At 36.6% G+C, this 27,979-nt stretch overlaps 1 protein-coding gene across 1 annotated transcript; it reads right to left on the minus strand.

Annotated features, from left to right (window-relative positions):
* On the minus strand, window positions 1-26,872 carry LOC135685206 (uncharacterized). Its single transcript, XM_065201052.2, has 10 exons — window positions 26,511-26,872; window positions 24,127-24,674; window positions 22,214-22,515; window positions 21,742-21,834; window positions 20,746-20,942; window positions 20,410-20,509; window positions 19,592-19,691; window positions 18,870-18,977; window positions 16,421-16,534; window positions 1-10,716 (listed from the first exon to the last, which is right to left on the minus strand). Exons 1-10 carry the CDS (start codon window positions 26,755-26,757, stop codon window positions 10,594-10,596), a joined length of 1,932 nt encoding a protein of 643 aa, XP_065057124.2. The 5' UTR covers window positions 26,758-26,872; the 3' UTR covers window positions 1-10,593.
* Between the last annotated feature and the right edge of the window lie 1,107 nt (window positions 26,873-27,979).

Here is a 27,979-nt window from a genome sequence, read left to right on the forward strand (position 1 = left end):
CTTACAACCAAAAGGTTCCATTGCTTAGATCATGTTACTCACTTTTCCTGTTTTTCTCAGCCACTATTGGCTAACTTCTTCGCGCGATTCCGCGTAGACTTTCATTTAAACAGAACACTGTAATTAGGATCTAACTTATGTTCCATGTCTCACTGGAGTCATGTTTATTGTTGATTTTATGAAAAAGTTTAAAGTCAATACTGTCGTTTTCTGTACCGCTCGAGCCTGACTGGCTTTACGGCTGGTGATAGGAGTGGGATGATTCCATTATTTTTGCCCTAAGTGAATAATTGTTTAGGTACCTTGCCTTCGTCGGGCATGAGGATCTCAAGAGCCAATGAATGGGGTGCGGTTTAGAAAAAAAATATCAAAATGAGTGGAGAAAACAGGGGTAAGAAAGCAAGTGAAAAAGAGATGGACGGCATCGATTAACGTGCTATTACAGAGACTTCTACTTAAAACAACGATGCGTTAAAACAAAGGATGAAAATAAAAATGTTGCTAAAAGTCCTCTGCGAAAAATGTTATTAAACGTTCAGTGCAGCCATCACTATACGAGCATCAATACAACCTCCTACCCAGCCCCTTCTTAGTATGCGTTAAACATGTTAGGTGAGATATTGGGTGAAATGTTGGATTGTTTGACCAGGTCATGTATGCATCATGAATATATTTTGAAAGCTTATGTACATTTCAGCTTGATGAAAAGTTCTATCAACATGTGTTCTTATAGTCCTAATAAAGCGAAACATCAATGTATAAACGAATATGAAAATAAGTAGAGATACTCTTCCAATTTAATCAAAGCCAATAAATATTACTTAATGAATTTCTTTCTTCAACCTAGCACCTATAAAGAAATATCCATTCTTAGCAAACTCTATAGGAATTTGCAAAATAAAATTTCTGTTCCTTGTCCTTACATTGAGTTCGTTGATGGTAAAATAATAAGGCTTGAAATGATAACACCATAATAAAGAAATGATAACTTTCTGAAGGATTTGAGGATCCTTCCAGTAACTTTGCCAGTCTTAAAAGTTGGAGGCACTCTCTCAAATGCGTTAATTAAGTTTGTTTTATTAAAAGTTATAATTGTTCTTGCCGTACGAGATCTAGTTATTTTGGCTGTAACAAAATCCACGTGTTGCATCCAAAATGCCAGCTTGACCACGCCAGCTTTGTCCAGATACGAAAAATAGAATAAAATTAATTTCACTGTCTATAAGAGTTTTTAGAGGGTATTTATAATTCAAAATTGGAGATATGAAGTACTGGAGTGTAAGAGGCGATGGGTCCGAATCAAGGCTGGATAAATTATTTGAAGGCTCTATTCTTGTCACTGTGGGAAGTAAACAATGCTAGGAAGACAACGACAGTTTAAAAGGAACTGTCCACCCTAACTTCTGCCAAAAGTACGCTTTGAAGGTTACAGAGGTATGGTTGGTCAAAGGTGACGAAAGAATTATATTCTTTATCAGTTTTAAACAACCAACGTAATAGGCGTGGCTAATAATATTATAAAAACCATTAAGAGGAGCATTTCTTTCTAGTTGAAAAATAACTAATGTCGATTGAGTCTATTAAAATAGTTTACAAATGATTATCCTGGCAAAAAACAAATGAGAGAAAAAGATGCAGATTTACAATTGTAATTTTAGAAATACATATTTAACGTTGCCACCACTAACCAAATTGGCAACGATTATTACAACAAATCATTTTGTTTGCCTCTAAACCTATGCTTTAATGCTATCCCTGCCATTTCAGTTTAGGGGTCTGTGTATTTGGGCATGTAGTAAATATCGTTACTATTTGTTTACATTATTCGAGAACATCGTGATTAGCGTCTATTTTTGGGGCATGGAGACCATTTCCTACTAGGATGGAAATTTTTTAAACAATTATCAAGTAAATTTTTAAGGAATTATTGAAATACTTATGTGGTCTTCACCCGCTATTTGAAACTACGTTTTATAATGCTGACTGAGAGAATAAAAATGTAGCAAACATTACATGCTTTTCACCAAAAGGCGCAATATTGATTCTTTTTAAAAAGAGAGCTTCATTTCTGTTGCTTGAAGTCGAGGTCGAATTTGAAACGAGATCCGTTCATTAACGAGATCGGCTCATTAAATTCTAGCTGCAGTCAATTTATAACAGTGTGTCTTACTTTGAATCGGGGTTGGGGAGATGGTAATGATCCCTGCCATTGCAAGTTTCAAAATACTGTATATATATCGAAGAATAGAAGCAGTATATACTATACCGGCATTGGTCATATTTTGCTCCTAAATATCAATCGTTATGATTTTTAATAATATGCAAACGTTTTGAATGGACATCTACCTTTCGAATTAACCACCCGACTTGCAGAAATGGTGGCCTTAAGCGCAGTTACTTTGCACACAACCGTTTGGCTCATTCTTGGGGTGTTTTTAATTCCCCTAACTTCATACCGTAAGCCTAAGGTTTGTTCATAGCAACACGTTCATGAAAAGATTGAGATTTAAGATTGAGATGAAGATCAGATCTACCTTACGCACGGGTGCGCTATCAGTATCCTAGTCAACTGATCATTCGCACTGACCAAAACTCCCAATCTTGGAACGTTAAGTTAATATTGTGACAAATAAAGCCATATTTATGACGGCACATTTAACAAGTTTGTGGATTAAATTTCTTAAAAGTTTTTGAAATAAGAATTTGAAGCAACGTAAAAAAAATTCCATAAGAACTTATATATTCTATTAGAACATTTCCATAGTCCCCTTTGATCTCAAAATACAGCAACGAAACCATATTGTCTTATGTAGTGTCACTGCCACCCAGATTTTGTAAACATCTTGCAAAGGTGACTGGCAGCAAATCAAGTAAATGCAGCAAATCAAGCCATGTCATCATAACGTTAATGAAAATAATTCAAAACTAACGGTTTATTCCAACTGGGAGGGAAAACCTCATATCAAAAGGCAAGGAAAGTGTTGAATCGTGCATTGTGTCGAGTTATTATGAGAATTAGAGGAGATTGAAAGAAGGAAGGAAGTTCTTACGAATTTTATCTCGATAATTCAAGACTTAATTCCCAACTTAGCAAGAGAAATATGCTTATCAAGAATTGGACACCAAGGTCATTAGTATTTTGGAAGTCACGTAAACAAACAAGAAACGCAAAAAACCATTTCAATCTTATTAAGTCTTATTAGTCTTATTTGCTCTGAACTTGCCAAGGGTTTATCAGGTTTTAGCACAGTTACTGAAAAGAGGCTATCGTGCTGGTTTTGTTAATATTCTTTGATAACTATTTAGAAATAACTCCAAAAAGCATTTTAAAGCAAAAAAGGAAGGAAACGATTTCTTAGACTATAAGAGAGTGGCTTAGTGGTGACGTCATAGAACATATTTTCAAAATTGTAGAGTATGGACCCAATAATCTGAAAAAATAGCTACCATGAAATATCACGATGCAAGCATATCAGTTGAATTTGCTATAAGTTACGAACTGGCTATTTATGTCTTTGCCTTAGCTTGAGTTACAATGGTTTAAACTGGATCAGTACAAATAGTTTGCATTTACGGAGATGTAGCCGGGTCTAAACAGCTTTAACGACCGTGCCTTCAACTCCAATCTAAATTTGGACATTGTATCTAATAGGGTAACGTCTGTGCCATAACACAGCCAACTTCTAACTGATTAGCTTAATTTGACAAAAAATGTAGAACTCGCATCACAATTGATAGTATACTACATATACAACGTTGATACACTTATGCAATGATGTCAATACAAGCTTTTGCTTGAAAAATGCAAGAATGTTTGATAATAACATCCCATACTTCTCCAAAATCTGTGCCAGATGAAAGGTTTACTGGAACCATAACATCTGCAGTGATACATTGAAGAGAACTGTCTATTGCAGAGAGTGAGAAACTTTATATCCAGCAGCTTTCGTACATACCAAATCGTATGCAAAAATATAGAGACTGTCTTCTAAAAAGCTTTAACAAAAATAAATGCTGCCACCAAAATTTATAACGTACAGAAAGCAGGAAAATAACTGCAACCAGCTCAAAGATCAGTCCCTTTGTAGGAAGTCTTCGGGTCTTCGGTATTCGTTTACTTTCCTTAGGAAATGAATCTTCGCAAAGCTTGATGTTTGTTTCAAAATATCAAAAAATGAATAAAACAGTCTTTGCAAAGAGGATGACAAAGTATTTGTGTTCAGGGAATATGAAGCATTGAATCATCTCCAATAACACAGATATTTCTTGCTTCTTTATTCGATAGGTTTATTTACTGTAGACAACAAAGAAATAAGGTACCACCAACATACGCACAGTACACTTCTGAACCATAAAGGATGGTTATATTACAAAATTACTTTAGTGTATTAATCAATATCTATATGGAATAATCTTAAACTAGAGATATTTTAAACACAAAGTCTATCCAGTCTATGATTCTTAATGTTGGATTTCTTCCACGTCTGATTTGAGCCACATATACCCAAATAAATGTGTTGCATATGGAAAATCACCTTAATCGGCATCGTGGTACTCCTTACTAATGCACAATGCACCTTATTGTGCACCTGTGCATTATGGGTATCTATTGCCACAAGCACCCGCAGGCACCCGCAGGCACCCGCAGGCACCCGCAGGGTAGTCAAGGGGGGCTCTAATGTGTTGGAAAACGCTTGTTATAAAGTATCAAGAATTGAAATACGACTAAAAAATGTGAAAAGACTGCACTGAGGTGGTTGAAACCTAGTGAAAATAAAACCGTGCAATGCTTAATTGTTCAAGAGACAATACAATTTGAAGATTTCAGGAACTAGAAACTAATTCCTTACAATTAAATTAAGGATATTGCTTACTGAAACTCATTATAGCATGATAATTATGTACCTGCTTAATTCATAGTGAATAATTATTAACAAAAACCGGGCGTTTATGCATCTGTTGATACACTGTTATCAGATGAGATGCTTCTCTTATGCAGCCAGGCTGTATTTAAGCATTTGCGTACTAATTATTTCAATTACTCGATTATGCATAATTTATTAGCTAACATAACATTTTTCTAGTAAAGATAGTCATCGGGTATTTACAATTTTGCATTTTGGTATCAACATCACCCATCAGCTGTGTGTTATAATTACCTGTTATAAGAGGCTATCAGGAAAATCTTAGTGTCAATAATTATGCATCTGCTCTTGACATTATTTGCAATACATAAAAAATGCATACCTGAATCGAAGAGATTTGTTGAAACTTCGTAATAACGCATCTTGGCGCGAAAAAAGGTGGACATGTTCGAATGTTTCAACTGTGCACTGGAGGTATTTCAAAACAGATCACAATTACGCAGATTTGCAATTACGCATAAATATCAGTCGAAAAATCAAAATTGTGCAAAATATGTAATTGATACATCATAGCATCTCACCAAGCAATTTCAAATATTCGAACTGGCATCACAACCGCCAGTCAGAGTTACATCTGTTACGCAGCTGTCTTCACAATGGATAAATATGAGCAGACATTTTCCAATTATCTGTTGCCCTCATTACGCAACTGACAGAATAGTTTGTCATAAAAATGAAGGCGTCAAAATACATTGACATAATTATTTCCTGGCGATACACCATGCTTATGCAAATAATATAACTTTGTTTTGTATATGACGACTGTTTGCAAGATATTTTCATATAAATAGTACATTGCACATTACTACATAATCTTCCATTATAACATTATTAATACAAAATTAGTAGTTATGTCTATGTCATCTAAATTCCTTGATTATGCATGCAAATCAGATTCATTTACTGAATATGTTATAATTATTCACCACTGTCACATCAAAAGTATGGATTCTTCATGATCATCATCCTCGACCAAAATTATGCAATTTCGTAGAAGTATCAAATTTAGTTAAGAAACTATAAATCATGACGACATAATTTTAACATTTCTAATTTTAACATTTCTTAGTCACAGAACTGTATCCCTCCAACAGAACTTATGCTGAAAATTTTGAATAAAAAAATATAACTCTAAAAGACTGAATTTTGACACTGAATGATTAAAATACATTTTTTCTATCCGTTTCCGAGCTAAATGTTCCGAGCCAATTTGCCTAAATGTATCAAGTCAAATGAGATGAGCAATTGCAACCATACATGTGGGTTACAAAAACATTCCTTTAATCAAAGAAGAGTACTGTATTACTAGCGCTTCGTTTATCAACAAAGGCAATTACACTGCTACTTTCAAATGTAATATTGCTCCACGTCAGCAGATAAATACACTTCCCAGTTGATCAGTGTGTTGTGATTTGCGATAGAAGTTGCATCGACGAATAGTCGACGAATTGTCTTGCAATTGAAAGATCTACAAAAATGGCGTTGTGGCTTTGGGCAGCAATAAATTGGTGAAAGGTGGGTAAAAGCAGGATGGCCGACAAGAATTACGGATAGTCATAAGCCTGCCTAGAATGAGGAAAGTTCAAGTACACGACAATAACCTCGCTACCCAATTGAACATTCATCGTTATATTTTGAATACTCGCCTTCAGATTCCCTGTCAAAGAGAATGTTTTGTTTCTTCCTTTAGATGATAAAAGACATACATAGGCACTGGGCATACATATTGAAGCGAAAACAAGAGAAGCATATCTTTCAGCTTATCTACTATTTATGTACTGAATTAGCTGTGAAGATTTCTTCGATAACATTTATTACGTATGCTTTTTACAGATCATTTATTATGGACTTAAGATCTGCCATGTAGCATTGATATATTTCATGACGTCATCAATTTGAAAAAAGCCTATTTGAATAAACGTTATTTGGTCATTGATTCCTGAAAGTATTTTTTCATTAAATCTGATAAGTGGCTCTATTAAACATTTTTTCTATCAATTTGTGAAAACTGGCGTCCATTTAAAGGCCTAAAGGCTTCACATTCTGATATCAAATTCAGTCCACCCACACAGTCTATCAAGTTTGTCCCTTCAGGGCAACTCCAACTATGGCAACTGTGCTGTCGGCGAATTTCGATATAACTAACGCTCATCTTTTATAAATTACTTTTATACATCAAATTTTAAAATATCAACTTGATCCTGTCTCTCTTTGCAATCGTTTTAATGACTTGCAACACAACCAATACCCAACAAAAAGAGTAGTTTTTTCTTTATTAGTTAAAACAACATTTCTTCATAATTAAGTTGAGTGAAGTCAAATTGTAGATATTGTTCGTCCACAAAAGTGGCCTTTTACAAAATTCTTCTACGTAACTAAATATCGTTATCTTTTGTCATTTGTCAAGAGTGCTCCAACATGATAGGAGTAAAGGGGCGGTGGTCATCACAAAACCAATCGAATGAGCCATTCCCAATGACTTAGTCTCTTTTCACGCGCATTTTTTCCATCAAGAGGGTAGGGCGCTTTTCAGAGGAAATGCAGTATAAGTAAAAAACCAGATATGATATTTTGGTAGCCAATAACAAAAAGAGCGTTTGACTTGGGTTGATAGCGTTATGACGTAGATTCAAATAATAATGATGCAAGTCTGTTATCGATTCTGGCCCCGTTTTGTTAGTTTACTTGTGATGCTGGGACGGGTTTTCAACTACAGGGTAAAGCTGGTGGTTTCATGACCTCCATTCCATTGGCCTTTGCTTAGAGTGTGTAAGGCTTCTACAATTGGTCGGATCTCAATTTGTTTAATGGGCAACCTCTGTCAGGACAAATTCGTGAGATAAACATGAGGAATCGGGGCAATATTCCTGATCACGATTCTGACAAAAAAGTATTTTGAAGCATCTGCATTGAAAAGGAAAATTACTGAATAATGAAATTTGCAAATAAATTTAATGCGAGAACATCTTTGAGATACTCCATTTCTTTTAATGTTTTATCGACAAAAACGTTACTCTAAAAATTCGATATGTTGCTGCAATGACTTTGAACAATACTTCTGCCCTCCCCCCGTTTATTAAAACCCACCTGTTTATATGGTCTTGACCAGGAGACCCCCCATTCATTTTCAAACCCCTTCGAAAAAATGACACTAAATGGTTGAATCCAATTCGTCTCAAGTTAACCACGAGTACAACTTTACTTTACGGGATTGGAGAGGGGTGACTGGCGTAAGCACAAGCGTGGGGAGCAACCCCGGGGAGCATTTCTTTTTCTACAGCAATACACAATGTCCAAGCTAACGCGAAATTCGACAATATGAGCGTCCGAAGTCCAAGGGCTCAGGGAAAATTAGATGGAAATATCGCCCTTTTGTTAGAAATATGAAGGTTGGAGTAAAAGAAAAGAACCTGGAAGAGATCTCTTTATCAGAAATTGGCACAAAATTGCGGCAGATTTTTCCTTTTTAATAATGAATGTAAAGAATGAGATATCCAGGTAACATGTATTATGCAAATGAGCTTGGCAAAGGCCGAAAAACCTTTTGGTGGACCTTATATTTCCTTTAATTAGAATCCGACTTAGTGAGATTAAAGTTGCGGCAAACCAACATAGCGGACTCATCAACATCACCTTCAGGGCAAAATCCCGCGAATTTGATTATAACTTTGTGAGAAAGATCAGAAATAGAATGGTGACAGGGGATAGTCGATCAAAAAAACTAATCTGTAACTAAAATAGGTCTCAATATATCTAAACTTTGTAAAAAACTTTATCATATGTTTGGCTTGGCAAAGAATGATGAGGTGTCGAGTTTAGCATCTTCTGTTAACTCACAGAGCAAAATCAAGCAAAATCAAACAAAGATCAAATTAAGTATGTGGCGACATAAATTATAAAAAATATTAACTTTGCGGATTTGAACTTTGCGGAAACTATCAGGAGTACGATTGCGGCTTGAGAAAGAAAAAACAATCAGAGTCACTGGAGAGCAAAGGAGGTACAAAAAGGCGAAGGCGGGCGAAGGAATGGTAAGTGCAAAAAAAACAGGCAAGGACGAACTATGGAAAGTAGAAAGTAATCAGAAGCCAATGAGGAAGCAAAAATTAAACATACTAAAGAGAAAAGGAAGAATTGAAAGTGGAGTTTGCAGAACAAGAGACTGTTAAAAGTAGGCCCAGAAAAAAATAATAAGAAGAAAGGGAAGGATAGCGAAAGAAAGAGAATCAACAAAAATAAGAAAGACACAAGGCACAAGTAAAAACGCAAAAAAGAAAGCTTCGGTCAATTCTTCGATCAATTTTGGCATTTTGGAATTTTGCTGTTAAACCAAAGGGAGTAAGATAACAAGATAGCAGCAAAAGATGCACTAACATGAAAGAAAGACTAATATGAAAGAAAGAAAGATTAAAAATTAAGTCTAAATGTGGGAAGAAGGAAGTTTCAGAAGATGTTATGGAAAAGATGCATACAAGGTGAAGAAAAGTATTTCCATGACGAGAAACGCATCCAGTTAAACGTGAAACCAACAAAGCAAGAAAAATTGTTTAATTAATTTTGGTATAGAAGAAGTTCATTTCTGTTGCACTATGATGGGGACAACGCTTCTTTTTTCTTAATCCCTGCCCGTGAATTAATCCCAAAATGAATATAACTGATTTTATTGACAAAATTCAGAGCGAAGAAGCATATTGAGCCAAGGGTATATTTTCCAGCATTAGATAGCATCAGATAAAACAGTCAATTGTGTTAGGGGTGAAATAAGGGGTTAGGGTAAATGAAGAGTGAATTTTAAAACCGAAAATTCATAATGTGAAAGAAACAGGCCAAAGAAGTTAAAATAAAAAAGAAAGGAGAACTTTATCCAGGCTACAAGAGCTTCTGTGAAAGAGTGGGGTCGAAGAGTGGGAGGCCTTTCTTTGTTCGACTCCTCTCTTCGATTGTTGCACTCGACCCCTTTTCGAGACGCTAGTACCCAGGGCCTCAAACTAATAGAATGAAGGATATATAGATCAACATACTTTTCAGTTTAACCTCCACTGCCGGACAATTCAGAAAAATGGACACCTCTTAAAACTAATAAATAATTTTGTCTCAAAATCTTTCTTCTGCAGTCACAGCCTTGTAGAAAGTATCCCCAACCAAGGAAAACCTCTCTAAGACGGGCCCCTATGGAGGTTTATAACAAATCTCGCTTTTGTGGAGGTTTCTCTTATTCATTACACATAAAAACGAAGGTAGATCGATGTAACGGGAAAAAATTTAGATGTGGCGATTATTGATGCATTATGGCATGAGAAAATAACGTTATGGCTGGAGGCCTAAAACATCGAAATCACATGAAAGATAAAACCATTTCAGAACATACTAAAAGTTTATAATGGTTTACAAACGAACTTCTCCAGTCACCAACAAAATCACATGATCCAAATACAACTATTTATGACCAATAACAAGCATTGATATTAAATATTATGGCCATGCCTAGCCTAAAGTTTTTGAATCTGTTTTCCAGCAAAACAGCAGCTTGAAATAATAAGACTAGAAGCAGCACTTTATAAAATGCCGCCCAGTCCTTGACTTAAAGCTAGAATAATGTCTGCCATAGTCTCTCGCTCGTTGGGAGCTTATTCAAATTGCTATGGTGAGTCCATGTTATGCTGCTTGTTCACCTTCGCAGACGCTTGTTGTTTGGTGTGTTGTCGCGGCTTCCGGGCCTTCTTGATCCGGGCACGAAATTTCCACGAGACGGTCCTTGCATTCCGTCAAGCAATGGTCTTGGAGGCTGTGGCTGTGGTTAAGGTGGATATCAATTAAGGAACAAAGTACACCGGGGATTGACCAACTTTTGAACCAAACAAATTAAATTATAAGTTACAAAGGAGGCAAGAGGGGGCAACTATTTTCATTCCTGTAAGGGCTCAACTTTATCACCCAAAATCCATCTGGCGATGGCAGTCTAAAACAAGGAATAACTTCCCAGTTTACAGAAGGGGGCCAGCTGAAGAACTTACCAGAGATAGCAGAATGTAATGGAAATATCGTTAAGTAAAGAAACAGTGGAAGTTATAGAAAAGACAAGATACTCGTAGTTACTAGAATACGGATACAAATAGAAACATTAGCAATTATTTGCTGTAATTAGTCAATTAAAGCAGGTGAAAAAGGTCCTGCATTAATAATAAGAAAAATATTAAGATAGCCCTTAGAAAGGCGCAATTACCTTAAGCTAACAAGAATAAAATAATGTATCAACTCAATTCAGACCCCGTTCCGCTTTATTTCTATGCCCCGTCCATACATACATACATATTGAAACGCATATATTTGAAAATGTTCCAGCCCATGCTGGGCCTCATAGGGCCTCAAACACACAGAAAACCCGACTAGAAAAAACTGGAGCTAACATCAATTGGTCTTAGCTGTGTAAATTGATATCTCAAAAAAACCCATAAAAAACCGGATCTTAAACCCCGTCTAAAGCCCCATTTGACCCAACCGGCCCAGATTAAAAATGAAAATGATGACAAATTGCAAGCGAAGGATCTCAGAGGATCATCACTGATTTAGGCCAGTAAACTGGAATAACAGAATGACGGAAGTAATTCACATATTTTCCAGTCAAGATAGATTAGGATATCAAACAGAAACACTATGGTCAATAGCGTAGCTGATGTGCAGCGGGGAAGGGGATAAGGGGAGTGCTGATCATCGAATCACCACGTGCAAACCATGTATGAACCACGTGTGTATCTGCTACAATCCAACTGGATAACTTTAAAATAGATTAAAACGTGCGCCTTAATGCCGATATTTTTTGCTCATAATAAACGTCCTTCTCTCCAAAACCCCCTTTTCTGTCCGCTGTTTTTTGCCAGTGAAATGCTACAGCTACCTGCTACGCTATTGATTACTGATCATACAAATGTACGGCAACTGCCTGATAACTAGAGAGGCATTGCAGTCAATTCATTATACAATACAAATAGGTACAAGTTGATTGGACAACTTTGCTTTATGATACATGAATTAGTATGTACGTATACCATTATATTATCATATGGAATATACTCACTTTTGAAAATAAAACATACTCAAATTGAACTTTATAGCATTTTAATTATCGTAACATAAAAAGATATAACATTATATAGGCAACAAAGAAGATGAAACCAGACAGAATTATTTGTTTAAGGAAAACCGAGCACTTTTAGATCAAATTAATTCCCGCTTACTCGAATATCAGCTTCCTCAAACATTGTTTTTCGAATAATTAATAAACATCGTTTATTGAGTCAGATTCCCCTTCGTTTCGACATAGCTTTGTAAATGGAAAACCGTTGCTATCTCGAATGTACCCGCAATATTGAATAAATTTCCGTTTCCTGTCAAATTTCGAGGCAGCGGGTGTCACCTGTATGCGAAACAACGACAGAAATCCCCAAGAGCATCAGGGACATAAATTGTGCCGATTGAAAATGAATGTATTGAGAATCTAGCCTGTCAACATTGGGCACAAAAGTGGCTTTGCGGTCATAAGGATTTCCCTCTGCTTGCACAAAATGATGGTTGCAAGTTCAAAGAGCAAAAAACCACTAGTTACCAACTCTTTGCAGCATTGAGAACTATATCAGATATACCCAGAACAAAAATTTTAGAACCAATGAGAAATATTTGAAATAATACTTGTGTTTTAATTTATACCTTGCTAATTCACTAGCTGACGATATCAGGTTCTGCCATGATGACATGTTATGATGTTCATTCTAAGTCACTATCAAATTGATAAGCTCATCTACTTGCCTGTTGGAGTTTGGGATTTGGGTTTTCTCTATCGAACTATTGAATTATTTAAAGGCAAAAAACTTAACTGCTCATCAAGACGCGCAGCTGATATCAATTTCATTCAAGATTTCAACATTTCGTGTGGATGGAAACCTGGAAAAGCGCTTTTAGATGTAATCCAGTTAGTGCAGCAACCACGTGTTCGGGGAATCTCATCAGTTATGAATATTATTTTTCAGCAGCAACGTTAAATGTTATCAAAAAACATATGAAATCTTAGCTAATCAAACTGAAAGTGACAAGGAAAAGTGATGTGTTACAGTTATCGACATGCTGCAAATCATTTTCACAGGCTATACAAAGATGGGATTCTAATTAAAGACACCTTTATTTAGGGCAAATAGTCTCGTATTCGGGGAATACAATTAATTGACATAATGCACTATGTTAAAAAACTGCTGAGGGCGAAATGGAAATTACTGGCACTGAACGGTGTGATTTTATAGCATTTAGAAATCCCTTTACCGTACAGTCGACATAAGAGCCTTCAAAACCACGATATGCACAAATCTGAAAATCATTTGAAAGCAATAACATGTGTCTAATGTAAATGTACTTCGAAGAAGCATTTGCACTGTCCCCCCTGAGAAGTAATTTTGTAAAAGTATTTCCCCAGTATGGAAAGCTGCTTGTCCCTGCGGTGGATATGCAAATTGTCCAGCCAACACGCGCACCAAGTAAGCAATTTCGTAGTGAACCAATTAACACATGCCTACAGTACCTTGGCTCCGATAAGCACGAAACCATTTTGATTGGGTTGACACTTAGCCTCCACCAATATCTACCACATGGAAATGATCGGACGGAAATGATTGCACGAAAATGATTGCACGAAAATGATTGCAAGGAAATGACCGAAAGAAAATTATCTAACGGAAATTATTGCACGGAAAAAAGGAAAAAATTCGCACAAATAAGGTTTTATTCTATCTGCCTAATGGCGAAATTGCAATTGCAGTGCAAGAGCATCGGCGAGGATTTGTCGAAGTAAGCAGGGAGGTTGCATCAGACCCTTCAATTACATGACATTTGGCTTTGGTCTTCTGATTGGGATTTTCCATAATATGCCTTGCTATGTTGCTAGCTTCTACTACATGTACATGTTGGCTGCCTTGGAAATAACATCCTGTAGTATTATCACAATTGGTTTTCACCAGTGAAGTGTGTTTCTGCAACTAAGATAGAATTGCTCTTCCAGATCCAGATCAAACGTTGGGCCTCCAAGTTCAACAATCTGATTCACCCATGAACAACGAATAATCACAGCAAAGGTGGTCGCAGACAGAAATTTCGCCCATACCGAGGAGAGTTGTTGAGGCCCGCATTTCGTCCTATATTCTTTCATTACAACTGTAACTTGTGAGGAAAGGCTTTAGATAAGCGTAGTCGAGCTTTAGCCTCTCAAAATATTTCAAGTTATGTTGCTATTATCAGTTATTATTCATCGCATAAGTCAATTTGTTAGAATTTCAATTTCCTTAGAAACATAAATTACCAGCTGATTACAATATTTTGACGCTTTTAATACATTTAAGCGTCACAAAAGAGCGTTAAAACATACGGCACAGTATCAGCATATGTCCATTACAAAGGGAAAAATCCGAAACATACGTAATCCCGACGTCACCCAAGTCGACGGCCTTTTTTGGGCAATTTCTGAGTTGATTTAAGGCAGGATATTTTCATGTAATTCTTCGAAAAATTTATTTTTATCTTAAGACGCCTGTTCTCTAAAGAAAGGGGACTACCTCAAGAATCTACAGTTTATTCTTCTTTGAAGTCACGGGCCTAAATTTGACCTGCCAAAGAACGCACAGATTCTTTCATGGGCTGTTTAGACGACATCACTGCAAACTAACAATTGCAGATCTGTACGTTAAGTCGTATTGATACATTGCTTTTTAGAGAGTAATTCCCAATCTACAATGCGTCTGCCCTGATTCGAATCGTTGATCTTCCCAGGAGCCTGATTGGTAGATCAATCGTTATTGTGGTCTGATTGGTTTCCTTCAGCAACATCGTCCTGTTCTTTAAAGAAATCTCCGCCAGCATAATCAATGTGTTGGGTTGCATCGAGCTAAGTCTTCTGCAAACAGCGGAAGGGAAAATCGGCATTACTCCCTGAAGGTTGGAAGGAGGCCTGAAGGTATCCTCGGAAGGTTTCCATTCTGCTACACCTTACTATTGTGTGAAAGCACAACCAGAAATTTAGGAGCAGTGATCCTTGGGCCGGAACTAACTTCACTAGCAGTAGTGCTCTATATATCCAACCATCAACATACTACGACGTCCACAAAACTTTAATCATTTGGAAGTTAGAAATTCACCTTTATGAAATTACAATTGAAGTCAAATTGATTGTTCACCAGAAAGCCAGTGTTTAAAAACGCTATTCCATAAAGAATGAATGTTTAACTCATTAGTCATTTCCATCACAAAACTATCGAAATGATCCTATTTTATATCATGATCACACAATAATTATAATTAGTCCACTGTTATAAGCAGATTCCACTGGTAGAAGTTATTGTGTTGTTATGGCTTGAATTCATAAAAGCACAAACGAGGGGAGGGGAAACCCGCCAATGCAATGGCCTAGGCAATGGCCACATTGTGAAACATAGAGCCTCAAGGTTATAAATCCTTTGGCAATCACTATAATAATAATTCCTATACTTCAACCATTTTCATTAAATCCATCTATTCTGTGAACGTACGCAAAACAATAGCTGAAAAATTATTGCGCCGGCGGTCATAGCCTGTGATGGGGCATTTGGGTACGTGGTAATTAGGTGAGAGGGAAGAGGACACAGTTAGTCTCTTATTTGATCAGGTATTGAAAGCATCAACACGACAAAATGAAAATTCATAACAACGTTTCGAGCGCAAAAACCCCTTTATGTGTCGTGGTTCCGTGACTCCATTAAGATACATTTCGTGACTCGGTCTTGCTACTTCTAAAGAAGCTGGCAATCACAAAACTAGAGAAGAGCTTCCATTTTCAGATTCTGTACCCCCATGCTGTTACATCGAGGGATGGACTCCGATCCGAGAGGAGCCATACTGTCATGTATAGTACATTTCTACAACAGAATCCCATATGGAAGCAATGTGTTTCTAACTTTAAAATCAAAGCCGCATTGGGAACATTATTCATCAATCATTTTTAGATATCTCATGCAAATACAAGTTTGCAATTATTCTATATATTATGGTTCTATACTGCCAAACCATAGACTACTTGATGTCATTGTCTGTAATTATAAAAAACCCTTTCTGTTACTGTTTCAAACAAATCGTTATTCCCGATTTTGTTCTCGTTCTTATCATTCCTTTCCGTTCCATAACTTAATTCCTTATCCCGACCAACATTTCATTGAGGACGTTAGGGCGTCGCTATGACGACGACATGACGTCGATATGACGACTGCAGGGTGATAACATGAGGATCATGATGGGTGATTGTAATGACGATTGGTGCTGATGATTATGATGATGCCGACAGTATGGCGATGGCAATGAACATTTGTTCCATTCATTTTGCAGCTCCGAGAGTCTCCGAGATTTCCACCATCAGCCACCATCTGCTTCCTAAAGGCGAGCTTGCACTACCGCCTGCAGAAGGAAACTTCAAACTAAAAACGACTTACCATTCCACCTGGTCTCATCCCTAGAGGAGGTACACCCATTGGTCCACCCATTGGTCCACCCATTCGCTGCATTCCCGGGCCGTTGCCTCCAATGTTGTCACCAACTTTGATTGCCTGTTGAAAAATAACTTTCTTCAATTCACTGCTGCTTTGAAAAGCCAAATCATCCAAACTCTTACAATAATTGAGGTCCGAAGGCTCAGCTTCATCTAGCCTTAATATATGATATATAATAATCTTAATTAAAGTTGATCTATTTACAATAGTAATATAATTACTAATTTATATCAACTATTTACAAGAACTTTAACAAAAAATAAAACAAATTTGCAATTCAGGTTTTTCACAAATCCGGCAATTACACTTATCGCCAAGCCAGTGCTTGATCGCTCTGTTGAAAGCTGCAACTTTTGGAAGTGCTTTTATGTGGTCACTAAGGGTGTTCCAAAGGAGGCTTACTCTAAAGGATAATGACTCTATTCCAAATTTTGTTGTTCGTGTTCTTGGCAATCGACATAAATTTTTTGTTCGTAGGTCGTATTTCAAAACCATTTTATTCGTGAAATTCCCAAATATATGAAGGGTTCAAGTTCTTCGTTGTTTTGAAAATTTTGATCATCAGTTTCTGGAGATTTTGAACATGTATTTTCACGCTTTTCCAGTGACTCATCAAAGGAAGAGTCATAGTCCTCGAAAAATATCCTTAGTACACGTTTGTGTGTGCGGTTTATTTCGTTATTAGCAGCTTTCGTAGAAAAAAGCCAGATAAACGGGCAATAGTTGAAATTGGGCAGTATTACGGCATTACATATCAACATTGCCTGTGGTCTTGAGATATAAGCATTTAGCCTTGAGAAGGCATTTATCTTTCTATTTTCCTTGGAGCACAAACTTTGTCTATGGTCAGTGAAAGTCGACGTGTTGTCAATCTCTATGCCCAACAATTTAAAGACTCATTGCTAACAATGGGCCTTTGCGAGCGTGGCGATGATCCAAACAATGGCAGTAAACTTCTACGAATTAACCAACATTTATTTCAGACTGTCTAAAAATGCATTATGGGATGTTTGCGTAGCGCAATGGCTCACTGTTAGCAATGAGTCTTTAACCTTATTCCTAGTTAGTATTTTGTTATCATTGACGTTGAGACGCAAGGTATTTTTTCTTTCAATTAAAGAAAAATCACTTGAAATTTGCCAGGGTTTGCTACCATTCCGTTTTCAAAAACCATTCTATAAGTGCGCTAAGGTCATTTTCCAGCCTTTGGACAATTTCGTCCAGACTACAGCCCCACGCATAGAGTGTGGTATCATTTGCAAAATTGCAAAAGTCTGAGTCTAATTTTAAAAGAAAGATGTCATTGATGAATATATTAAATAATACTTGTTCTAAAACAGAACCCTGTGGGATTCCCACTCTGACGATTTGTTGTGAGCTATTTATCGATCCAATTTTAACCCTTTGCATCCTTTTTTTAGATAGCTATAGATCAAGCACAGGCTTTTTGCACTGCATCCAAAGTCCTCCAGCTTAGCAATTAGAAGATCACGAGGCACGCAGTCAAACGCTTTTGATAAATCCATCAATATAGTCCCTACTATTCCAGGAGAATCTAAACATTTCCTCCATTTTTCATTACTGTAAGTAAAGAGTGTTGGGTGCTGTATCTTTCACGAAACGCAGAGAGACGTTTTGAGAATTTGTTGTCAACAAATTTGATCATTTGATCTTTTAAGAGTCTCTCATATATCTTATATGTTGAAGGAAGAACACTTAGGAGCCTATAATATAAGTAAGAGTTGCCTCTTACTTTTTCAATATTAAGGATATATCAGCTTCTTTTAGTTTATGCGGAAAGGCTGACTCGTGGATGGCACAGTTTATACAGTCTGTCAGAAAAGGGAAGATGAAATTTTTTGTTGCTTTGAGAAAGAATGTTGGAATAATTCCACTGTGCGATTTCTTTACATTTAAAGAATCAAGTTGTTATTCGACCTCCCATGGGTTTTCATGAGAAAATTCAAAGTTATCGCCACTGGTTCCATATTTCTGTTTAATTGCTATAATACTGGGGTGCGTATTATATTTTTGCATGGCCATAGATGTCAATTGTTCGATCGTAGTGTCCTCTGCCACCTCATGAACCTCTCTTAATGTAGGAGCTATATCCAGACTGTCTGTTATGTTAGTGAAATATGTATTAAAGCACTTCAGTACAGAAGTACAGAAAGCCTTCTTTCGCTTTCTTTAAATAGCCTGATACAAGCACCCTCGCAATGACAGAATACACTTCTTTACATCAGTGCCTCACCATTTCAATACCCTCCCAAGAAATATTCCTAATACCAAATGCCATTTTTCGCAGCTCCCCTCTGCCTCTCGCAGAGGGGGTCCTTGGTAAAAGAAACAAGGAGGCAACGAAATGTGAATCCTCAAAATAGAAGCATACCTGCAGAATATTTGCTGCAGCTGCCGTTGCCGCAGGGTTCCCACTTGCCGCCATGGCAAGGGCTGTTGCAGGGTTAATGCCCATGTTGGAGGCAGCGTTCTGCATTCCCTAAGATTGAAATAATTTGGCGAATTTTGCAGTTGTATCCCATCATAACGACCGGTTTAGATCGGAAGAACTAGTGACAGAGGGCTGATTTGCAACAAAGAGGCAATAAATCAGAAATATATGTTTTTAACAAACAAGGATACATCAATTCAAAATGTCCATAACCGATAAAATGAGGAATTCAAATGTGGACCACCGACAGAGAGGACTTCTTAATCAAATGTTTCACTGGTTACTGATATCGTACTTCTGCTATTAACTTCATACCCTAGACTGTTGCTTCTATTGTTATCGTAAACCAAGTATATTCTTGGTTCTCTAGTCTGCTGTTTCAGCTTCTTCATGCTATCTTTAAATGTTATATTTATTCAATATAGTGATTTCCGTGAGCGAAATTGCTGATAGAATTGTAAATAAAGAACAAGTAATGAAGTCTTTTTTTCTCTCATTGGAAAGGAACTTAGAGGAACGCCTGTCTTTGGTGAATGTCTCTGTCTGGAAACTGTACCTCGTTTTCAATTCAAAAGAGATCAAATGATTTTGCTATAAAAATTTTCAGAGACAGCGTCAAGCAGAAAGTTTAATAGTCCTTTTAGAACAAAGACTTGACTCACTCTGACAACGTCATCATTCCCTTGTCTTCTGTGCATTTCTTGTTGTTGTTTACGTATAAAGTCATCTTGCCTACTGTCATTCATACGGGAATCTTTATAGCTGAAGAGAGACAAGACACAACCGATTCAGTAAGTATTAAGAGAAACACAAGCCATTCACTCATCACTCTATACAAATTAATTCAGCTCAAACTTTTCAGAATATCGTGTGGCTGAAGGATTGCGTCCTGCAGTTTACATAATATAAGGTGATGAGGGACCTGCGTGCATTTGTTAAACTAAGAGAAAAAATATAACTCTTTTGATACTATATCTTATCTTATATGTGTGAAGGGATAAATCCAAGATTTTGGTTCTTACGAAGTGATTCATTGTCTTTTGCATTTTCTATTTTCAGTCTGAAAGCAAAGAGGAACACCTATGTATACTTGAAAAAATCTTCAGATAGATGAGTTTAGTTCCAAATGGGGCAAACTATTGTGAACCCGAATACAAAATCTTCCTGAAACTGAACAAGGTAAAAAATTGACTCTTAGATATCATTGTGGAAATTATCCTTAATATAAATGGAGTATGCTCTCGTTAAGTGGGACACTCAAGGGACCGAGCAAAAGTGTACCACTTAGCGGGTGTCCTACTTATCCTAATGCTTAAAAAGAGTAAGCAAGTTTAAAGGACCGGGAAAATCTATACTATATAGTGGGCGTCCTACTTATCTAGGGTCCCACTTAACGAGAGAATACTGTAATTCAAAACTAACTAATAAGGATACTAAAAGGTTAACATAAATGTGATACAAGTATAGAAGAAATACTAACATGTTTTGGTGTCCCTGTCTGATAAGCATCGACTCTCGGTTTCGCATTTCATCATATCTTCGGATCTCCTCCTCAAGGGCTGCTTGCCTCTGCAACAGCTCTACACAAACAAAACATCATAATGAAACAAAATCAACACTCTTGCGACTGTTATTAGATTCACAGCCTATAATTAGCCAACGTTATGTTGCCTTAGTCTTCTTTATAGACCTATAAATATCAATTTTGTTTAAAATGAGTTTGTAACATAACTGTAACATAACCTACTCGAAATAAAGCTCATCTTATACAGACAAAACTTTTAATAAGAATATTTCTGGTATCATGACAACCTACCTTGCCTTATAAATTCAGCCTCATGTTCATGCATAGCAGCCTCAATATCAATTTCCAATTTCTGCCTATCGTCTTCCATTTGTTGTTCCAAACTTTCTTTCTGTGCTTGTTCCCGATCTTGAAGCTCCCTCCATTTCAGGGCCATTGGGTATTCAGGTGTATTTGATGGTATAAATCGTGCCTGGTACTCCCGATCCCTAAACAAGAATTTCCAAGTATACAGCTGACTGTTATGAATTTACCCTACTTAAATCTTTTGCTTAAAATCATATCTTCCTTTGGTAAGGAAGAAAATGCTATGAACAATTTGAAACTTCCTTGAGGGAACAGCCTCCTCGATCTTGTAGGTCTAGAAACTGCCCCTCAAAGAGAACAGCCTCCTCGATCTTGTAGGTCTAGAAACACTGTTAAAACAAGTGATTCTGCCATCGTTCAACATCTTTTAGACAACCCAGATTGTGCAAAACTCTATAATGACGACATGTTTCGGATAATTGGCAGAGCCCGGTCGTCCTTCCATCTTGCAGTTTTGGAATCTATCTACATAAAAACGAGGAAGCCGCCATTGTGTAGACAGAAGGAGTTCGTTTTCTCTCTTGGACTCCAGTGGTAATTGTTCTTTAGGCACGCGGCACTGATTGGTCAACTATACTGGTCTTGTGCTTGCGTTTTTCTGTTTGGCCAGGTTGGCCTATTTCGATCCACAACTGGGTATATATTTTTCATAGTGTTACTTCGGACCCTTACTCTGAGGAGTGTCAGACGAAAAAGCTTTTAGTATGTCGTAAAATGTTTGCTTTTTTCAAAGCCCTTGTCAAATTCTATACCGCAAAAAATTGTTCAAAATAGGTTTTGAGAATACTCATTAAATGCTTAAACATAAGACTGAGATTTCAGGATGTAAATAAGAAGATTTTCACTGTAAAGCAACAAGGTAACATAAAAGTGGCCCTACCATGATTAACAGAAAAAATAAGCAAAATAAGAGAAACTCACTTTGCAATTCCAGGAACTCTCTCCAGATCTGCTTCATGCACCCCTTCATCATCTGTTTGCGACAATGGTTTTGCGTAAACAGGCTTTGGGATTCTAGGTAGAAACAATAGCAAGCAACCATGAATACATCACTACTTACAAATTGTTGTAAAGGGTAACTACAGCAACTATTGCCTGATTCGTGTATATAAATCCTTCTGGCTAAAATTATACTTTAAACATGCATTAACATGCACTAGAATTTCTAATTGCTTTTTTATGGTTTATACCAACTCAGGCTAACTAGCCAATAAACAAATGGGCAAACCAACTGACTGGCCAACTGATTAGCAAACTTAATGGATGTTTTATCAACTGAATGGATGTTTGTATGGTCTACAAGTTAAAATATTTCTAGCACTGAAATTTAAAAAAAAAGATGAATGATAAAGCAAAAGTATTTTTCAAAAGGGTAGCCAAACAATGTTAATACCTTCCAAGTACAAACAGCCCATCATTTATTCTGCGCAATGCATTCTGTGCTGCTTTCTTGTATGCAAATTCCACAACAGCATACCCCTTTGATTTTCCCCTTTCATCACAGACAACTCTTGCCCTCTCAACTGCACCAAATTGCACAAATGCAGCCTCAAGTGACTCGTTTGATGTGAACCTGTCTATTCCATGAATTTCAATTGCTGACTGGTGAGCTGCATACTTAACTTTCAGGTGCCTTCCTTTGTAAAAATAACCATCAAGAGCATTGCGTGCCATTTCTGCATTCACCTTGTAATCCTGCAAAATACATACTTTTACATACATTTTCCAAAAATGGCTTGTGAAAAACCTAAAATTTTGAAACATGCAGAAGCTTTTCATCTTACACACTTCAGAGTACAAAATATGAGAACATGAATCAGAAACATTTCTAGCATATATATCTTTCAAGACAAAAACCAGCACTAATGCTTCTAATCTTAGAAAGGACATTGTGTAGAAAGGACAGAAATAGTAGGGATAATAGGTCTCATTGTTTAAGAACAATAGGAACAAAACGAATTTTTCATTTCAAACAAAAGATTTTTTCCACTATGAGGAGGGAGAGTTCGAGTAGCAATCTTCCTAAGAATGATAATAGCTATTCCCTTGAGAAAAACCATACAAATTAGGTTGTTGCCTCTGAAAAGTCCAAGGTGGTTGAGAGATATTCTAGTGAATTATAGCTTGATACATTAAGGCCCTTTTTACCTTTCATTCAAGCAGATTTTCTTTCCACCCTTAGCTTAAATGATTTATTTGGGGTAATCATGTACCCCCAACTACTTTACCTAAGGGTTCTAAAGGGTACTAGGGTACTGTTCTGTTCTGCATCAATATTTACTTTGATATGCTTTATGTTTGATATGTTTTAATGCAGGCAGTACACACTGTTTTGTGTTCAGATGAAACTTCAGATTAAAACACTGTTTCTGTGTCCAGTTTCCTGTTTTTAACGTTTGCACTGTCTACTTACCTTTAACTTGACTAGTTTTCAATTTACACCATGTTAAATTCATCTTTTCAAATGAAACAATTATCATTATGTAAAAGAAAAGGCCAAAAAAGATATATTTGATGTACTTTTACATAAAAATGGAGGCTTTGCTTGGAAAGCCATCAAGCGCAACCCCCCACCCCCCCCCTCCCAAAAAATAGCCATGGAGAGCGAGTTAAGGAGCATCTGAAAATGCAAAACGATATTGCCCTGCAGCAGAATATTCTTTGAAATTAATGTTGATAAAACTTGAACAATCTTAATTGACCGAAATATTTTGGTTTAAAAGATTTATACAAGAGTTTATACCACTAATCTTTTGATCACTAGATGTTGTATCCGGTTCCTTTTAAGGCAACATCTACAAAAATACCTTATTGAATGAAAACATTATTTTCCATGCATAGAAAATACAAAAAGTATAACAGCAATTTTAGAGTTAAGTCATTTGGCAACCCAATTATACTTGAAAATGCATTGTTTCCATTTGGATACAAAACGTCACATTTTCATTAAAAAACACAAATTTTTGAAAATGGCAATTCTACATTAAAGGGTGAAATAGGGGGACTTGAGTTTCTTACAAGCTCATTTTATGGAGCACCATCATTTTGCTTAGAGCAAGGCTAGAGTAGTATGATTTTAAGATAACCAATTTCCTTTGATGAAAAATGATGAAATTGAAAAAATTAGAACAAGATAAAAATCCTTTTTGTTTCAAAGAAGATTATACAGTGAAGGTGAAGAAGCAATCCATTAACAGAAATGTCTGTTTATTAAGCTTAAAAGAAATGATAAAATGACCAATGGGATCAATTTTGCAACATAACAGGTAATTGGAAAATATCAAGCAAGACAGAAAAAATACATACCAGTCTAACAAATCCAAATAATTTTTCCTTGTTAACATAAATTTCATTTGTTTCTCCGAATTTCGAAAACAATTCCTTGAGATCTCTTTCTGTTACCTCCTTGGCAAGGTTTGCAATAAAAAGACGTGATCTGCCACTATGGATTTTTTCATTTGATCCTATCAATGATTCTACTTTGACATATTTTACTCCACCAACAGATATAAAGCCAAATGACTCATCATTTCCAGTGTCTTTTGACATCAACTGTTCATTTCCAAGACCACGCTGTTCATCACTCCCGACTATCAATTCTTCATATGACTTTCTTGTATCCATGCTTGGCGTTTGTTGACCTTGAGGCTTGCTGCTATTGAAGTTTTGTTTTTGCTCCCTACCTGAGTAGCCATACTCATCTCTCTGCTCTAATTTTTGGAAAGTCCCTTCCTTCTGTTGATTTGTTAAAGGTTCCCTTGCAAGTGCTTCTTGCTGGTTGCAATTGTCATCTCCTCCAGTTTCATCATAACCAACAACATCTGCTTCAACATAACACTCTTCAAATTGATAACCTAAAAGGTAGACAAGAAGTTGTTTATCCATCCTAGACTGCAAAGGGTGACAGTTTCCAAAGAGACCTCGGGTGTGTGCAAGAGCAAAATTTCAAGTATGGAAGTGTGCAATATGGTATAAGTGTGCACTTTGATTGTGCATATTACTGTACACAACAATATGCTAGAGCCCAATCATATCAATTAAGAAGCATAAATGAACAAAGATAGGAAAATGAATATCACTAATAGTAGATTTGTTATAAAACCAATGCAAAATTATTTCAATCTTAAATCAATTCTTCTTTTGCCTTGAGCACGAGGACACACCCATGTCACCTGCCATAATTGGCAGTCGAATAACTATCAAGGGCCAGATTGGAATCTTTGAAAAATGCGTGGGGGATTTGTTGCATGTCCATTAACATTGCGCATTTGCAAATAACACAGATAAAAATTTTGTGCCACTGAGACTAATTACCAAAAAAACGCAGTATGTAACTTTTGGGCATACATTTCAGAGAAAACATTAGTAACATAATTAGTGGTGATAAAAACAATATAGCAAAGATAAACATTTTTCATAATTCCTGAAAATAAGAGCAAGAGGGACCCAACCAGATGCGAATTGCTTCAGTTAACTAAAATCTGCTCAAATTTTGAAAACTTTGGGCATGGTAATAAATTAGATCATCTTGTTCCATGTGTATTTTACTACCAGAAATGATAAAAATATCCTTCACATGTTTGCTGTTATCTGGCATATGTGTGTACAAAAGCCAGCCTCAGGTGTTCACAAGCAAAAGGTAATGACAATTTAGATGATCTGCAACTCTGAGGGTCTTCAAATTTCATTAAAAGCGTCAATTATTAAGTACATACAAGATAAGTTTTACATTCAAAGAAGAACCCTGTGCAACTGGATAAATCATTTCAATAGAAATTGCGTGGCTGCAATCGCAGCTGACACTTGATGTGTGCAGGGGATTTATCCCCCGCCTAAGGCAAAAATTTCAATCTGGATCAAGGGGAAACTTTTAAGTGTACTTGACTTTAAAGTATCAAACTGACCCCTACTTTAAGGAAAATAGCAATGAATACATATTGCAAGTTTTGTGGATATGCTGTTAGTCTCACAGACTTCAAAATTGTTTCATATTCTCATAGATGCTGTTAGAAATCTCATGGATCTAGCAACCTTCAGCCAATTTACTAGCCAAGCATAATCATTTACATACATACATACATCATGCATACATTATTTATATATTTAATAAGGAGGTGATCAAAATGGCAGCTTTCGCTGATGTGGACCTGCTAATTAACTCATAAAAAAGGTTTACAAGCTTTAGATAGCTTAGATAAATGCAATGTAGTGAATTTTTTACTTAAGTCTGCTAGAAGTAAAAAATGTGGTGTAAAGTTGTGAGCATTTTGGTAACATAAGGTTGAAAATCTTGTCCCAAAGTTGTTGATTTTCAAGCTTGACCACCTTGAGAATTTTGCTGTCGAGCTGATACCAAAAACCCAAAATCTCACACTGACATATTTCAAAAACTCTGCGTGAGAATGAGAAAAACTATCGACACCTATTGACACTAAAATTTTGAAAATTTTTGTTTCAAAGCATAATGAAGCTGTAGTTGTTTTGCAACAAACGATTTATTTTTTAAAGCCTATAAAGTATGAAGACATTTTACATATAAAGAGTGTGAATAAATTTTGATGAGGAATATCATACATTCCCCGTAAAAATACCTTTTAACTTGATAGAGTATATGAAACAGTAATAGCCTCGTTGCAAAAGAAATTAAAAAGATCAACTATACGAATCACTCTAACATGACAATTAGTCACCTTCAGGGCCAGCTGCCTCATTTATCAGGGAATCACTTTTATTGACTGGGTATTTTGGTTGCTTTTCAGTCTGCACACGGGATTCCGAGGTACGTTGAAGTTCTGGCTTCTGTGAAGGTGATGAGACACCGACTTTAGGCCCACTGTTGTTACTGGTTCCTTTGCTGTCCCTTCTACCACTATAACGTGAATCTGGATTTTGTGACATTCTCGCACCAGAACCACCATATCTCCTTTGACTGTACATCTTTTTCTCCAGATTGTTTCGTGTTTTGGCACTGATACTATCCGTTTGAATCTAATGGTTAGAGTGTGGAAGCAATGGTGGAAGCGTGTACAATGGCTTATGGGTAACTATGAAGTGCTCATGGGTAGCCTCGCTGGCCGTCGTGTTTACCTCTAATAAACGCCTCCCTCTAATAAACGCCATATACGGAGCCCCATACAGTATAGAAGAGAACGGCGCAAAATTTTTAAAATTTAAGGAAATGAGCATTTATTCCAGTGAACTGACAAAGATATTATTTCCACTTTGTTGTACAATATATTATGACCTGGCCAAACGAATCAAAAAACTGTTAAAACATATGCTATGGTCACGCGCTGCCGCACAGCTTCTTAAGCCCTGGCTAAATGAAAAGAACATCGGCATAAAACAGCATCCAATATTGTTGCATAAAAACATGTTCTATTTGTTTGGCCACCATGTTTTACGATGTTTTAGGATGTTTTATAATGTTTTGCAAAATTTAATTTCCATCAAACATTTCGTAAAACATCTCTTTTGTTCTCATGTTTGATCAACAATGTTGCGTTAGTTTGGCCACCCCTTAAAACATTTGTTGTTCTCACGCAAGCCCAGTGGGGTAAAATTCGGCAAATACAACGCAGTAACTGTAATTTGTAAAGGCCCGGCCTAACGAATAAAACATCCGTAAACAATTGTCAAACTTTTTGTACCAACATTGTTGGACGATGTGTTATGACCTGGCCAAAGAAATCAAGCAACTGTTAAAAAACATCTGTGATGATGCGTTGTATTTTTCGAATTTTAACCCACTGCGCTTGCGTGAGTAGATATTTAAATCTTTTCCTAATAAGCGCTGCGGGCATACAGTTTCTCTGCTGTACGACCCTGAGCAGCGTTTATATTTCATCATGCTACTTGACTATGTCACAGCAGGCCGGGGGAGCTGTGTCTAAAATGATGTATTTGACTTTTTTATAAACCAGTGCCTTGAACTCGTTTAAAGCGCTTTAGTCAATTTAGCACGGAACTTGGCCTGTGGAACCAGACTGTCGGATAAATACCAAAGATACTCAGTGGAATGAGCAGGAGTTTTGGGAAAGCCTAGGGCAAATGTAAGGCACACGTCACAAGGTGTGGCATATACCACTGAACCAGACTCTCTACACTCCCTTATCTGATATAGAGTGAGGCTGGTACCCAGGGCCGGTAACAGCCGACT

The sequence above is a fragment of the Rhopilema esculentum genome, chromosome 15 (assembly GCF_057945365.1).
Source record: "Rhopilema esculentum isolate cy_ngs chromosome 15, ASM5794536v1, whole genome shotgun sequence".
NCBI classification, from domain to species: domain Eukaryota; kingdom Metazoa; phylum Cnidaria; class Scyphozoa; order Rhizostomeae; family Rhizostomatidae; genus Rhopilema; species Rhopilema esculentum.

Excerpts from the sequence above, each read along its gene's own strand:
- LOC135685206 (XM_065201052.2), bottom strand. The coding sequence starts at position 26,757 with ATGTACAGTCAAAGGAGATATGGTGGTTCTGGTGCGAGAATGTCACAA. Across the intron at positions 20,510-20,745 it reads GGCTGAATTTATAAGGCAAG|AGCTGTTGCAGAGGCAAGCA; the intron begins GTAGGTTGTCAT and ends TTGTTTGTGTAG. Across the intron at positions 10,717-16,420 it reads GGATGAGACCAGGTGGAATG|CCACAGCCTCCAAGACCATT; the intron begins GTAAGTCGTTTT and ends CCTTAACCACAG.